Below are 17605 nucleotides of genomic sequence, written 5' to 3'. Positions count from 1 at the left end.
GAATCAAGATATACATTATTATTGTGATACTAACTAAGATATGGTTCATGTCTAGAGGAACGATGAATAAATAGGCATCAGTAGAGTAAATAAAGGACCACCCTCTTTCTCAGTGAAACAGAACATGTACTTTTTAGTCAAGCAACAAGTATTTACTGCAAATTACCAATTTCTCCATTGTGAAGGTGAAATTGCGTCTTGTTTACCCCCTTATTCCTTGCATTATTTCTTGCTATAGCCAATTGTTGAGAACTTACCATTGACTTTGGGTGGGAGAATAGTAAAAGAGGCCCTAAGGCACATTCGGAGAAAGAACCCGGTTACTGTCTCAAGCAGGCTGTAACATAATTGGCAAAAGTTTGATAGAATTCTTCAAGTAATTATTGCAATCCCCTTGTATAGATTTCCCCTTTTTGTGTCAGTGTTAAGTGCAGTGTTACATGGAGCGCAGTGTTACGAAAGTGAACAATTGCTCAGAAACAGACTATTGATACTCCGGGCGATGTTCAGGAGTTCCTAAACCAGGAGAACTGCCTTCCCAAATTGAAACATCTGGGAAAACCTGAATTAGTGTTAATAATTGCCTACCTTGAGATTAAGGTAAGCGATAGAGATTCTCGTGTCGAGATCCTCTCAAAGGTATATAGGCATTTAAAACCTAACAGCCAGCAGGAAAGTGAAGTCCATAGTGAAGGAGAAAGTGTTATGGTGTCCACCGAAAAGGAAAACGAGGGAAATGATGACGATAATGACAAAGAAGAACTTAATGTGAGCCTATTAATAGTAAAAAATGCGAAAATTAGAAATCCAACGTGAAATAGAGTGAAAAAAGCTAGAACTAGAGAGAGAAGAAAAACGGAAAGAAACCCAAGAAAGAAGAGAAAGAGAAAAGAAGAGAAGAGTAGAGAGGAAAATGGAAATAAAACGTGAAATCGAAGTGAAACGGTTGGAGAAGGAAATGGAAATGACACGGTTGGATTGGGAATGCAAATTAAGCGTTTGGAAAATGGAGAAAGGAGAGAAAGAGAGGAGCGAGAAAGAGAAGAAAAGGAGAGATAACGGACATATGAATTAGAAGTGCTAACATTAAGTAGTAGAAGAGAGACCAATAGATTCGACCCTGTGCGTAACATTAAAATGATGCCTAAATTCCATGAGAAGGAGGAGTCAAAGTTCTTTGCTGCTTTCGAGAAAGTAGCAGCATCATTAGACTGGCCAAGAGACAATTGGGCAATTATGATCCAATTGGTGCTGACTAGGAACGCCCAAACCGCATACTCCACACTGTTGGTATGTGCCATTAGTGATTACGACGCTATCAAGAAGGTGGTGCTGATGGCTTACCAGTTGGTGCCTGAGGCATATAGACAGACGTTTCAACCTTAAGAAGAAATCAGGGCACACCTTTACAGAGTTCTCTTGTATTAAGGAGTGACTGTTTTACGCATGGTGCGCCTCTCGGAAGGTGGAGACCAAAGAACAACTGGAACAACTCGTCTTATTACAAGATTTCAAAGAGTGTTTGTCCGGTGATCTGAAGACATACTTGGAGGAGCAGCAAGTAGAGACCTTGGGTGTTGCAGCCACCATGGCTGAAAAATATATTCTAACCCATAGGCCCTGTATCAGGTATGTTACAAAGAGCTACTCCAAACCATTTTTTAGCTATTAGCCGGAAAAGAAGACCGTTCCACGTGGTGCCGAAAAAACACCCCTAGGTAGACCAAGAGAGACATAGTGTGTTGGACCTGCGAACAGAATGGGCGCATATCTGGTAAGTGTAGAACTAGAACAGGTAACGACCCGCATAGGCAGGTTATGCTGGTGAGATGTGTAACATCAGCAGTAGAAACCCAGTCTCTATGCACATATAGAGAGAAACCAGGATTGTTTGCCCCTACACTTCGGAAGGGTATGCATCGAGTGACCAGACTGGCCGGTCTGTAGTGATTCTCTGAGATAGTGGAGCAGCCCATTTTCTGATTCTGAGGAACTCGTTACGCGAGGAAGTGCTTACTGATAGGAAACAAAGGGTTATTTTAGGTGAGTTTCCCTCTATGTGGTACGTTGCCCCCCTTAGTAGAAATACATTTGGAATTGCCATATTTCAATGTCAAGTATACTTTGGCAGTAGAGGGGATAGAGGTCATACTGGCCAATGACTAAGCTTTGAGTTTAGACAGTAGCCATCTCATAGTTCTGGACGGTCCTGTTGAAAAGTTGGCAAGACCTGAAGTAGCACTACAAACCAGATTACAGGTGCAGACGCAGTTGAGATGAAATGACAATGACTTGTTTATCCCTATATCTACCCCACCGGTTGCTGACAGCACTCCAGCGAACACTCTCGACTCTAACCCCGAACCAAAACACAGGACTAGAGCGACCTGGACAACAGAGCAAGAAAGGGAACCCCCAATTGCAAGCACTTACAGTTACCCTAGAGTAACTGTGACGGCAGGTGACTCATACTTTCGGACATATAAGGTGTGGTGCCAATGGAATCGACCAAGAATTCCCCGACTTCAGAGGTATGTGCACAGGGTATTGTGCCCTCAATGTTTGGAACAAGAGTGATGAAAACGGCCCATTATGGATATTACAGGCTTGCGAAAATTATTAATCATCTAGACAGATATTTCTTCAGTATCTTCTGTGATTTTCTTATCTTTGCCATAGAATCAGTGCCGAGTAAGTCTCTGGAGTCCTCTCCATTCGAGATGGCATATGGTCACTCAGTGAGATGATTATTAGAGGTGACCAAGGAACAGTGGATGGACCAGATGAAGAGGCTGATACACGTCAGCATGATGAAGCAATACCACGGACAGGACGTTCGCCCAGTGACGATGGTTATCACAACGGAAGGGACCTAGAAGTGTTTGAGGATCTTGGTAGACAAATAAATGTTGTAATGAGTGACAGGTCTAGAAAGGTTGATGTTACTAATGTAACTAGTGAGCCAGGTACCAACATTATAAGAAATTTTGGCAGCCCTGAAGTTAGAAGAGTGAACGCAGTCTTCACCCCCACTGTCACCCAAGGTATCATCCTCGATCGTTGCGTTACAGTCATCGACCAGGCCTTCAACCACGTGGCTCTGACCCCTGACTACCTTCAATGAACAGACTGTCGTCGTGGGAACATGCGTGAACCCAGTCAACGGCCAAAACACTGGAACTTATCCCCAAGCTGTACCTGGTAACCAAAGTTGTCTACTTCCTGTATTCCAGAATCTCCCTGGGGACATCCAGATCCGCACAGGAAACGCCTTCTGCAAGCAGGCGATGAGTCACAATAACGTGGATAAAGTATGTTGACCAGACCACACACTAGAAGGTGAAGGGACGACGACGTTTGGGTCCGTCCCGGACCATTCTCAAGTCGATTGTTCTTTCTGCATCCAGCCACCAGTGGTACCGCTGACTCAGGAAGGTGTTAGCAGTGCGCCTCAGTTTTTCAATCTTCCTCAAAGTCTCAGTGCTTAAAATAACCAAGGCATGGAAGGTGGCCCCGCTCCTGACAGTCACGTCTGTTAGATCATTGCCCGTGGTCGTGGTGCTCGCTCTGTTCAAGGTATCCCTATTGGAAAAGCTCTAGGACCCGGACATTCTCCAGACATTGGTAGTCAATCTGCATAAGTCTAATTTGTTTTATTAAAAATAATAATTTGGTTTATTTTCTTTTTGGAAACCAAACCAAATTCTTTTTGGTGTGGGAGGTGTTACAATAACAACGCTTATTATGGGGTGAGGTGTGGTGATATCGATGCCATCTGTGGACCTGCACTCCAACTCCATGGCATTAAGTGAGACGAGGACAATGCCAACTGTTGGAGGAGGTGTGGCGGCTGTGAAAGGTTCCTGTTTCATACCTTTCCTCTTATGTTATGAGGTGTGGGCGATGATGATGCCCTCTGGTGAGTGAAGTAACAACATCATCGCCATCTAGAGTGTGCATCTGATTACATTTCACAGTTCCCTGGTAAAAGGTTGACATCCTATGTTCCGCTTGTAAACTTTCTGTCTGGCTAACGACTTTTATGTCCACAAAGGTGACGTGGAAAGTTTATTGCCCTGTGGAAAAGAGTTCACCTCGGGCAGTCCCAAACTCCTGCAGCCAGATTCACGAATCTTTTACGCAAGTACTTACGAATGTGTACATCATTCCTCAATCTTTGATGGCTTTGGTTACATTTATTAAACAGTTTACAAGTTTTAAACAACTTGCCAATCAACTGTTGTTTTTGTTATAAACAGCCTCCTGGTGCTTTGGGGCTCATTAACTGTTTAATAATTGTAAACAAAGCCGCCAAAGATTGAGAAAAGATGTACAGGTTCGTAAGTGCTTGCGTAACTGCTTCGTGAATCTGGTCCCTGACTTTTTCCTGTGAGAGGACACGTGGCCGCCGTCGGTAGTAGACAGTGTGTTAGCTGTTGTACTTAAGCACTGTCGTATGGACCGACGTACCCGGGATTTAGCCAAGAGGAGTTACAAGACGACAGTAGTGGCCGTCTGTTGAGAAGTGCTGCTAGTGTGTTGCTAGAGACACACCCTGGAAATAATTTGTGACCTCTGTCAGCATGTTGCTGAAGTCCTCTGTCAGTGAGTTTCTGGAGAGCAGATGTGGGGTATTGGGACATCGTGACAATACAGTGTGTGGACGAGCCCATGTTGAGGAAGGTGAACTCGCCGGTGATTACCATTGAGCTTGAACGACGTAGACTTTATGATAGTAGACTCACCGAGATATGAAGAACACTGCAGGGATATTGAGTTTCCTGGGTTAAAGCGACATTGTGTACATAAGTGTAGTTATACCTCAATAGATAATATATTGATGAAGATGTAATTGCATCTTGTTTACCTCCCTTTATTCCTTGCACTATTACTTGCTACCGGCAATTTTTGAGAACGTTCCATTGATATGGAGTGGGATTATAGAAGAGGCTCTAAGGCACATTAGGCAGAAAGAACCCGGTTACTGGCTCAAGCTGTTGTAATATTATGTCTTGGTGAACTTTTCAGAGAAAAGTAATTAACTGGTGTTGATATTGTGGCTGAATATCTTGGTGACTTTGCCTTGAGTATTTATTTACGTATATGTAAATTTATTGTGTTGAAGTGTTTTGATACTGCCAGTAGCTAGAGCAATAATTGCCAATAGCGTTTACTTAGTGTTCAGGTTAGTTGACTTTTGTTCATGACCTGTCCAGTGGGTCGAGACTGTTAGTCTCTTTGCACCTGTAGAGTAGTGGGTCAGGAGACCTGCTACGAAATGGTGGTTTTGACAGTTGTTGAAGTGATACTCTTGATTAACGTAAAGAACGAGGGTCACTGTGTATTAGTCAGTAAGTTGTCGAATAAAACTAATTTTGCTAAAACACGTGACTTTGATGTTATTCCTCATTCTGCAGTACTGCCCCCCCCCCCCCCACCATATTTCACTTGCATTCTTGACAATGTCATTGATTTAAGTTGGCTCGGGATCTAACCCTCTAATCCCAATCAATAAATACAAATTTGGTGTTAGAATCCATCCTCTACCTGCTAGATTTGCTTGCAAGCAAATTGCAAAGCGAACAACTTAAGTAAGAAAGGGTTGGTATTGCTTGTGGAATTTGAAGACCCCCTGGCTTTCATTTCCACTTGAAGTGCTCATATCTTTGGCGTTTTGATCACGCCTCCGGAGTGTATTCCTTTGTCTAGAGCAAAAATTCGAATCCACATCTCATTAACCAGTAATATCGCACATTCTGGCGCCCGGTATGTTCTTGTCTTGTGTGGTAAAATTTATCATTACACATCGGACGCCCAAGGTGGGGCTAAGATGTGAATAAAGAAAACAGGAAAATCATATTCTCACATCCATTGAGTGTGGATGCAAAGGGGGCCTCTCTCACACATCTGACGCCCAACATGGGACCTTTGTGTTTACAGTGACCCGGAGTATGCTCTCAAATCTGACGCCCAACGTGTAGGGCTAAAGCAGAGCCCAAGAGCTATAACTCAAGTTAAAAGTTGCAAAGTTGAGTAAAGTAATGTTTGGTATTCTGTGTTGTTTGCATTTCATGGTGGTAAGAAGTACTTAGGAATGGGTGAAATTGTTAGGTAGGAACATATCAAGTATGACTGGGTATGTAAGTACCATGTGTGCCACTAAGAGTCGTCGTGGACGACGGGATAAGTCGAGGACATGTTCCCTAAGTACGGGTGACCTGTGTGGAGGTGGGTCAGGCATCATTACTACTAAAGGGGACAAATGCCAGCCACATGTGGAAGTGGTTAGCACTGTATAGTATGAAGGGAGAATGTTGCCTGAGATGGAAGTCGAAGTTCAAGGCCATGAGGCATATGGTCTTGGCCTGAAAGATCTCATTCATCGGGGAAGTTCAGTGAGAATACAGTTACACACCAAGGATTAAGTTGTCGAGATGGGTACTTAAAGTTCCAATTCCCGTACAGTATTAGAATTTTATAACATAGTGTTATGATCCCAGGTAGCCGAAAAACGAGTCTCCCCTTTGAGAATTATTCTATCAAGCCTGACCTGACTAGGAGGTCGGAAATACAGACATGAAGATTCATATGTAAAGATAATTGGGTAAATTTTACACGGAGTTTAAGATTATGAGCAGTGAATAAGAATAACAGATAAATGACTGGTTAGGAGACGTGGATAATTTGCTGGAGGCGTGAGGCTTGCTTCTGGAGGGCTTTGACCCCTCACTTGAGGCCAGACATCGCAGGGGGAAAGCCGCGCTCCGTTTGAGCTCCCGTCAGAAAGGAACTCCTAGTGATAAATCTCCAAGAGAAGAGAAGTGTGCAGACGTGCCAGCTGTGGAATTGAGCTCAGAACGTTGTGGTCTCAAGTCCTGGACGGCGAGGAGAGTTTATTGAGCTGCCCAGAGACATTTTCGTGGGCTGTGTGGAGCGCCCTGACCAGACGCCATCAGAGGGATAGCGCCCTCGACTAGACAATCTGTGGTTTGTCTTTGGGGAAGAAGTTGCTGAGAACTTCGAAGCCAGCACAGAGGGAGTAATTGATGAGACGCCAAGGTAGTGGAGGAGAGGACCTCGAGCTGTGAGGAGAAGCAGTGAAGAGGAGTGTCACGTGCTTCTGTAGAGGTGGTGAAGCACCATAGTTGCTCGAGGGAACTTCATGGTGTAGCAGCCAGGAGAGCTGTGGAGGACCCTAGTAGAGGTAGTGAAGCACCATAGTTTCCCCAAGAAAAACTTCATGGTGTAGCAGCCTGGAGGAGCTGCAGAGGATCCTGGTAGTTAAGTCCGGAAGAACCTGAAGATATCAGGGTAGTGAACTTCCAGATGTGGAAGGGAAGTTCTAAATGATCACTTGTAGGGAGTTGATAGAGTGTTTGTCTTTAGCGTGTAAGACGCAGTGAAAGGCGAGTGATAGTTTGCCATTTTTGTACCAAAAAGTTTATACTGAAGTATAGAGTTACAGTCGCAGGCAGGATTACTTACTGATGTATGTGTTCTAGGACTGATAGAGTGATCGATTGATCATTGTTGTGTATCGAGGAACATTTATACTGATATATATATGTTATTGCATTAAATGCTGATTTTCCTTGTACATGTTCAAAGATATATATATTCTCTTGCTGATAGTGCAACATTGTAATATAAGACTTGTCCTACTTGAGGAGGTTGGTAATATTAGGTGGTGAATCAGGAGATAGGATACCACTTGATAAGCTGATGATAGAGTTCTGATGGTGTTGGAGTGCAACCTGATTGTAATAGTATAGAGTATAGGATTCATTATTATTATATGTGTGTATGTATCGTGTATGTGCTTTGTCCAGTAAATGTATTCCAATTTGCTGGTGCTTGCCCTTGTCCTAGTGAGGCTTCCCACGAAATAGTAAGGAAAGAGAGAGAGAGAGAAAAAAAACCCAAGAACCACCGCTGTGGGCAGGGTAGGATGGAAAACTAATAAGTCAAAGGGGGATTAAGATCATATCACATAAGGAGTGAGTGGGGAGTCACAGCAGCTCGAGTGGGTGTGTGCACATGTCAACGAGGCTAAGTATTGGAGCCGCATCCTCTAAACGTGTGACGTTGAGCCCCACTCCAAGAGCCAGAAGCGCCTAGTGTGATCTCCTGGTTAAGTATAAGCAGTCTACTGAGTTGTGGGTTGGGTTGTCCGTAAAGAAGGAACAACGACGACAACACCACCAACCCGCACTATAATAATAAACAAGTTGAGGAACATGAGTCAACAAGAGTGTGTTCAGTTTGCTATGAAGAGATGGAACGAACAAGCAAATCTTGAGGTCCAACGCAGGATAGCGTTCGTGTTAGGTGATGAGGCGTTGACCGGAAGTGAAACATCAACTCAAGAAGATAGAGATTCAAAGGGAGTCTGTAGACAGCCAGTGGAAGTTGTCGATGGATGAACTAATGTCACCCAAGGTGATCGTTTGATCAACGATATCTGCGACAATAAGGTAGGTACGGAAGTGACATCTGCGATAAGGTGAAGTCACTTTACCGTGACTGACTCGCCCCCACTGGATGTGGTGGCGAGTCAGTTGCTGACTATGGTATGACCTCAAGTGAACTTGGATATGACCATGTCACTAGTGTGTACAGAATAAGGGACGTTAAGTAGTTAGTAGGATCGTAACCTGCTACGTTACCTCATCAGCTTGTCCTAACGACTGTCATGGCTGACAACTGTGTGATATCAGAGGGAGACATCGGGGGAGTGTCAAGATATCACCATGCCTGCACATTTCTGTGGAACACGGAGCAGAACTCAAGAACTCAAAGGTGATGCTAACATCGTGTACCTGATAACGCGTGGCACATTCTTGCCTTTTGAGAAGTCAAGTGGGATTATAGGGAATTTCACTAGTGTGCAGGAAGGAGGAAGTGTCAACAGTAGTGTCAAGTGTCAGGGAGACTCAAGGGACGACAGTTCATGGGTGTGTCAGATCTGTCGTCCCAGCAGGTGGAGCTGTTAAAAGAAGAGGCACTACTAACGGTGTCAAAAAAGGTGTCATGTGTCATGCGACAAAGAAGACGACGGTAGCCGACAGTGTAGTCTTGTCTGTTGCGACGAAGAATTTAAATGAAAGGAAAAAGATTTCATTCGTGGAATCATTATGAGTGTCAAAAGTGACGGGACCCAAAAGAAAGAAGTAGCTTGCAGTGGTGTCAGACTTAAGATAGCTATGTGTGTCGACACTCATGGAAGATGGTATGCCTTTAGTGTCAGGTGTCAACCGACACTAGAGAAGATGGAGACAGTTGACTGTGGTGTCAGACTGGTCTCTACCGGAACGATCAATTCGGTGGGACGAGATGTCACTCGATTTGTCATCCAATGTGCCATGAGTCAGATGACATCTTATGAGGAAATTAAAAGCATTGAAGATGCCATAATTTCAGCAATGACCGAAGTCTCAGATGCAATTCAGGGTGGAACGTGGTTTTCTACCCAAGGTGTCAGGTGTCATACAACACCGGACCAAGTGATATTGGTCGACGGTGCAGAGGTGAACTGTGTCAACATTGAGGGTTGCGCTGATTGTGTTTTACAGTGCTTGGGGTTGCTTGCTGTTCTGTCAAGAGAGATGAGAAAAGATGACGGAGAATTATACCATTCGCTTGGAGACACGACGTGTCAAATGTCTGAAGGGATTCATTATGGGGCTCCAAGAAGAAGCAAAAGTGTCAATGTGTTTGACAGCCAGCTGTCATTACAGCTAGGAGTCAGGTGCACCACAGGTATTGATGAGTTTGTCTTGTGTGGTCTAATTGGTTGTGTGAGTCATGTGTCTGGTGACATATGTTGAGGTGTTGAGCCGTTTGTTGCACCGGTGCATGCCCCAGAGCTCTACCACGCAGCTGCAGGACATTTCAACACCTGAGAAGAAGCAGAAAAGAAGATTGACATTTTATGATGAAGATCAAGTGTCGGCAGCAGATGCAGAGGATGGAGTGGTCCACATGAATCACTCAAGCTGTCATATTGAAAGTATGCTTCAACATTTCTTGTTGCAATCATCTATATGTAACCATAAGTTTGTGTTAATCATGAAGTTTCTGTGAACACCGTGGTAATGCATGATTGCAAGCAATATGCATTTGAAATTGGGGGTAATGTAAAAGGAAGATCTCTCAGCGTAGTAACTTATTGCTTTGATGTGTGCGTGCAAGAACTAACTTCGTTAGTTGATGTCCAAAGTGTGTCTACTTGTATGTCTCTGAATTTATCTCATTGAGAGAAGTTCAAGCAGGTCAATGGATGTGATCTGAGTCATCTGGAAGTCGTGCAATGCAGAATGCACACTCAAATCACCAAGGATATGATACCCTCTACTGAGAGGGTGGGGGCATTATTGCTACAAGGTGGTAGTGGGGAGGCAGGATAGGCTCTCCTCTCCTCAAAACGGTTGGAAGGTAACCACAAGATTACTCCATCCTCTTCGAAGACTGTGGGGCACTGTGTTGGTGGGGGGGGGGGGGAACCAAACACGGCATCACAAGGATCAACAGGTGCCGGATCCAATGGAAGCAGAGTATGTAAAGTGCCGGAGAGGCCCACGACTCTGATTGGCCAACAAGTGATGACATCACAGCATTCTCAAGAGTTACAGCAGAAGATAACTGTCTCAAGATCTCCAAGATAAGTCGCTTTGTCCCCAGGTCCTGAAGTATTGGTGTAACCCAAACACCCGTAAATATTCCAGAACCATATCACTAGGTAATTGCAGGTGTCAAGAGGATATTATATTGGACTGGAATAAGAAATTACGACATAAACGGCGGTCAGGAACAGACCAAGAACCACGTGTGTGTTGATATGTGAATTTAACAGAAGTGTTAAATACCTGAAAGAGTGATTTCACAGGAAGAGAGAGAGAGAGAAAGGTGAAATCAAGTGTAACAAGTTCAGGAGAAGGACTCGGTATCATTTGTGAATCTGAGAGAGGAGTGATTGTCCATCTAGCAGTGATTGTCTGTAAGAACATTTCTATACTTGTAGATTATCTGTAGGAATATTTTACACAAATATACTGTGTGAAATATTCCAGAAATGTGAGTAGAATTTGGGTGTTCGCTATAACGGGACATGAGGAAGGTATTTACAACCTGTCTTCTTAAAAAAAAACGTCGCTTTTGGCCGTTTGCCCGTATGGCCGAAAATGGACCTAATTTGAAAATGAAAGAAAATTAAGATAAATTTGGGATTTTTTTTCAACAACAGTAAGTTAAGGGTTCTCTGATAGGTGAGCAGGAAATTCTCATAAAGTTTCAAAACGTTATGGAAAACGTTAATTGAAAGTTTCCTCTTTTAACCTTACCGAGTAAGCCGGACGACTCAAAGAGAAAACGGAACAGTACGTCACTTTTGTGAGTCGATTTCATTTCATATTACGTCCAAATTTGGCCATAGTGCGCATATGAGCGAAAAGTGACGTTATTTTTAAGAGGACGGGTTATACACGGCAAGGTGTGTACTCCCTGTGTCGAACAGAAAACAGGAAGTGTGGAGGAGGAGAGCCAGTGTCTCTCGTCGCGCCAAACAGAAAACGGCAAAGTGTGGGGAAATACACTATCTGTGTGTTAAGAAGTGTGGGGTTTATTGTACAGTAATAAAGACTGTGAGTGAATGTTGCAAATTACACTAGAGTTATTGAGGATCGTGTTTGGGGTGATTAACCAGCTCGTGTATTACAACACCGTACACCAGGAATTGCAATCTATCATCTGGATAGCTGGAGGTTGAAACCTTATCCAATATTGTTCATTCAGCATTGGCTTTCCCTCGCTAAATTCTACAGTCTACCTGCCACCTGGAGACGTCATCAGTGACAGCTGCGAAAGGGCATGACAGGTGTGAAATTGAATGTAAGTACTAATCCCGGGATACATAAATTGTGCATATAGTACTTTCGGTGATTAGTTAATCACCGAATCTCGGAATCATCAGAGTATTACCTCGCAACGAGTTTGCTGTCTTAGGATCCAATGAGGTTGTAAAAGTGTAATCTGTCAGTGAGTGACAGCTTTTAAGTGTCGCGTTACTTGTGAGTGGCAGAGTGTGCGGCTGGCAATATCTTGGTCGCAGGTTCACGCCGTCTCACATCCCAATGGTTTTTCCTCATTATTATTATTATTATTATTGTTATTATTATTATTATTATTATTTTTATTATTGTTATAATTATTATAATTACTAATTTTATTATTAATATGATTGCTGCACAGAGAAATCACATTCAGGTTACGAATCAACGAGAAAAATCTGTTGGAATACTGTATGCGAATTGTGGTTTATTGGTTTATGGCATTTGATTGGGAGTTGCCCAGGTTGAAAGTTCAAATTCCCTCATGTATTCACTTGATTTTCTCATTATTATTATTATTATTATTATTATTATTATTATTATTATTATTATTATTATTTATTATTATTATCATTATTATTATTATTATTATTATTATTATTATTATTATTATTATTCTGTGTTGCTCATATTTATATATTCAAGATCTGAAGAGGAAACCTGGAATAGATGCTGGTGTCGGATTTACAATTATCCTGTTCAACTGTTGGAATAAGACTGGCGATCTCAATACAATTTTGTGTTTCTATCATTGCTGTGATTTGCCTGCAACTATCCAGTACTGACATTGCTGTGATCACCCTGCAACTATCCAGTACTGACATTGCTGTGATCACCCTGCAACTATCAAGTACTGACATTGCTGTGATCACCCTGCAACTATCCAGTACCGACATTGCTGTGATCACCCTGCAACTATCCAGTACCGACATTGCTGTGATCACCCTGCAACTATCCAGTACTGACATTGCTGTGATCACCCTGCAACTATCCAGTACTGACATTGCTGTGATCACCCTGCAACTATCCAGTACTGACATTGCTGTGATCACCCTGCAACTATCCAGTACTGACATTGCTGTGATCACCCTGCAACTATCCAGTACTGACATTGCTGTGATCACCCTGCAACTATCCAGTACTGACATTGCTGTGATCACCCTGCAACTATCCAGTACTGACATTGCTGTGATCACCCTGCAACTATCCAGTACTGACATTGCTGTGATCACCCTGCAACTATCCAGTACTGACATTGCTGTGATCACCCTGCAACTATCCAGTACTGACATTGCTGTGATCACCCTGCAACTATCCAGTACTGACATTGCTGTGATCACCCTGCAACTATCCAGTACTGACATTGCTGTGATCACCCTGCAACTATCCAGTACTGACATTGCTGTGATCACCCTGCAACTATCCAGTACTGACATTGCTGTGATCACCCTGCAACTATCCAGTACTGACATTGCTGTGATCACTCTGCAACTATCCAGTACTGATATTGCTGTGATCACCCTGCAACTATCCAGTACTGACATTGCTGTGATCACCCTGCAACTATCCAGTACTGACATTGCTGTGATCACCCTGCAACTATCCAGTACTGACACTGCTGTGATCACTCTGCAACTATCCAGTACTGACATTGCTGTGATCACCCTGCAACTATCCAGTACTGACATTGCTGTGATCACCCTGCAACTATCCAATACTGACATTGCTGTGATCACCCTGCAACTATCCAGTACTGACATTGCTGTGATCACTCTGCAACTTTCCAGTACTGACATTGCTGTGATCACCCTGCAACTATCCAGTACTGACATTGCTGTGATCACCCTGCAACTATCCAGTACTGACATTGCTGTGATCACCCTGCAACTATCCAGTACTGACATTGCTGTGATCACTTTGCAACTATCCAGTACTGACATTGCTGTGATCACACTGCAACTATCCAGTACTGACATTGCTATGATCACCCTACAACTATCCAGTACTGACATTGCTATGATCACCCTGCAACTATCCAGTACTGACATTGCTATGATCACCCTGCAACTATCCAGTATTGACATTGATGTGGTCACCCTGCAACTATCCATTACTGACATTGCTGTGATCACCCTACAACTATCCAGTATTGACATTGATGTGGTCACCCTGCAACTATCCAGTACTGACATTGCTGTGATCACTCTGCAACTATCCAGTACTGACATTGCTGTGATCACCCTGCAACTATCCAGTATTGACATTAATGTGGTCACCCTGCAACTATCCAGTATTGACATTGATGTGGTCACCCTGCAACTATCCAGTATTGACATTGATGTGGTCACCCTGCAACTATCCAGTATTGACATTGATGTGGTCACCCTGCAACTATCCAGTATTGACATTGATGTGGTCACCCTGCAACTATCCAGTACTGACATTGCTGTGATCACCCTGCAACTATCCAGTATTGACAATAATGTGGTCACCCTGCAACTATCCAGTATTGACATTGATGTGGTCACCCTGCAACTATCCAGTATTGACATTGATGTGGTCACCCTGCAACTATCCAGTATTGACATTGATGTGGTCACCCTGCAACTATCCAGTACTAACATTGCTGTGATCTCCCTTTGTAATTATTCCGTACTATTATTGCTCCTAGTGTGAGTGTGTTCTCTCTTCGTTTTTGCTGAAACTAGAAAGTACACTATTAAGAATAATAATGCAATTATAAAATTAAAATTCTTATTCTTATGCTTATTACTATATAATTGTTTGAATTTAATATAATCCTGAAGAGGTTAGGTTAGGTTAGCTGTGTTTATCTGTCTCATTCATGCTTACAGTTGTGCTTGTAAATGCATGATCAGTGTCACAATTATTAATGTTTGTAAGTTTCAATAATATAACAAGACTTCATTTTATAATGAACTTTACCTCAACTATCTGAATACTACACTGCTCTAAAATTTCGCACCTGGGTGCTAATCGACTTTTAATGACAATGTGGTCTACAAGCAGCCCCTCTTACAATCAGAAATGATTTGATGTGACGTGATGAATGAGAATAACAATATTGTTGGAAACATTTTTATCTGGAGATTTCAATGGAGCATAAAGCGGTGCGTCCTAGCAATAAAGGGACAAAAAAATAATATTTTAGTCCTGGAAGTGTTGTAAGTTATGAATATATGCAGAAGCTCTTTTCTCTATCCATTATATTATTTCTTTCTGTCTATTATTGTATTTCAGCATCTTAGACCCCTCTTTCTCTCTCCTTAAAGAATATATTGAGAACTGCATACTCTAAGTAACAAATATATTATGCTATCTAGGAGATATTAATGTGACGTACTGAGTGATGTTAGAGGCTGGCTCATGCTCTGGGTTATCTGTTGATGCTTTGATTGATATATATATATATATATATATATATATATATATATATATATATATATATATATATATATATATATATATATATATATATGATTGATTGAAGGATATATATATATATATATATATATATATATATATATATATATATATATATATACATGAGCTTAGCATGGATATAAATAAAATATACTATGTATGTATGGGCCAACAGTCCTTCTGCAGTTTTCTTAATTATAATGTTCCATAAACAAATATTAGACTAAACTCTGATGCATATTTGGTATGCAGTCTTTGGTCAGATATTGATAAATGTTTAGTTTTCAGTCTACAGACCCAAAATTGTTTAATACTATTAAAAAAATACAGATTGTTTAATACTGTTAAACAATCTTTGAAAATGAATTTAAAAAAATGCGACTACGACCGTCAATCAAAGAGTTTTATAGAAAAATTAGATATGACTGGAACCGTCAGTCACCGAGATTCATTAAAGAAATAAATTAGTCATGAGCGGAACCGTCTATCACCGAGATTCACTGAAAAATATAATCATTTCTGGAACTGTCCATCACCGAAATTCACTGAAAAATAAAACTAATAATCTCTGGAGCCCTCTATCATCGAGATTCACTGAAAAATAAAATTAATCATGTCTGGAACCGTCCATCATCGAAATTCACTGAAAAATAAAATTAGGGATGAGTGGAACAGTCAGTCGCTGACAATCACGTTAAATTAGTAATGACTAGAACATACTGTCGCCTCTGGTTAAAAAAAAATAGTGGAACAGATGGTAGATCTTTCAAGAGTTCGCACAAAAAATAGTGGGCCAGAAGAGAGCCATCACAGACGTTCATGGAAAAAATAGTGGGCCAGAAAGAAGCTGTCAGGAAAAGAAACACAGCACATTTATGTCCCCATTTACAATACTGCTAGGGAGAATTATCCTACTGTGCCTGGATCTCTTTGCTCACTTCCCCACTCCTCCCTCTCTTCCAGATTGTTCTATCTTCTATCTCTTTTTCCTATTCCTACTCACATATCGTCCACACTCCACCTTACTCCCTGGTGAGGTGACAAGAATAATGAGACAAGGTGGTATGGTGACTTACGTGAAGTTGGTGAGTTCCTGAAGGTGAGTAAAGACGTCGGCCAGGAGGCCAGTCACCAAGGAACTTCCATCCCTCTGGCGTGTGAGCAGCGTCATTGGCTCAAACTGAAGCAAAACAAACATCAGCAACGGGATGCTTGAGAGTTCTATAACTAAATGGCCGGGTGTAGGCTGGATGGCCGAAGGATTGGATACAGAAAACTTTTAGACCAGAGAGTGTAAATTTATGTAACTTAATAATGAAATTTATTTATATTAGTTATACACCTATTCAGGTTCCAAGGGGTTGTCATAGCCAGGGGGTGGTAATGGGGGAAGAGCTCCCATGACCTATAAAAAGCGCCAATACGGCGTGCGTCTCAAATAGCCTCTGACAACCAAATCCAACTCCTGGCCTGCACGGGTGGCTTAGTCTTTATGTCTGGCGGAACTGCTTTTACCAACAGGAGAAGGGGCAAGGGCGTACCTCTTGCGTCTTAAAACCAGCTGCTCCGGGTAGATGGGACTCAATAGCCTGGGAAGGCAGCCCATCTAGGGGAAGGAAAACGCTGATTTTAAACCTCCGCTGCCTTGCGGTCATACCCCTGTTTTGGAAAAGGCTTCAGGAGTCAACCTCGAGGAAAATCCAGAGTTGGAGCTCCTAAAGCAGTTCGTTGTTGACTTCGACCTCGTTCTGGCAGCTCCAGCGACGGTGCTGGAACCATGTGTATTGGCATTTGACTTTCCATTGGATAATTTCAGCAACGTGGAGAGGGGGGACCTGCTGCATGGGTAACAGCTTCTCCTTCATATCTACCTATCCAAGCTTTGTGCCATGGAGACGACACTCCAGTTTCGCCTCACAGCGTTGAACCAACACGGGAAGCGACAGTCTACCGGTTTTAAGTCTGCTCGATTGTCGAAGAGTGTGATGCCAGGGGTTGCTTCCGACTCTGGGAGGGGTCATTGCGCCCCACTGGGCAGCTACCGGCCGCCTCAAGCAGGGCAAACCCCAGCCAATAAGGCGTTGCCTCGCCACGGTCCGTTAACCTCACTGGGTGCATGGGGTTTAGGGTTAAAACCGACAAGCAGCCCGACAACTTTGCACCAAGCAATACCAAACCTCAGAAGAAAATATCAACTGCCCTGAAGCTGGGCACATGGAACGTCAGGCCACTGACCCTAAGTTTCTCTGACGACCTGCAAGAAATCAACGACGCCC

General features: G+C 42.6%; 1 protein-coding gene across 1 annotated transcript in view; it reads right to left on the bottom strand.

The window, feature by feature from the left end:
* The window catches only part of LOC138354986 (glutamate receptor-like), a 36972-nt gene extending 36794 nt beyond the window's left edge, over positions 1-178 (bottom strand). The window contains exon 1 of the mRNA XM_069309690.1: positions 167-178. Coding sequence (XP_069165791.1) covers positions 167-178 — 12 coding nt within the window. The remainder of the gene's footprint in view (positions 1-166) is intronic.
* Positions 179-17605: the final 17427 nt, after the last annotated feature.

Source organism: Procambarus clarkii, chromosome 65, assembly GCF_040958095.1.
Source record: "Procambarus clarkii isolate CNS0578487 chromosome 65, FALCON_Pclarkii_2.0, whole genome shotgun sequence".
Classification (NCBI taxonomy): domain Eukaryota; kingdom Metazoa; phylum Arthropoda; class Malacostraca; order Decapoda; family Cambaridae; genus Procambarus; species Procambarus clarkii.
Note: the sequence above shows the minus strand (reverse complement) of the source record. Positions and strands in the feature narration are given on the sequence as shown.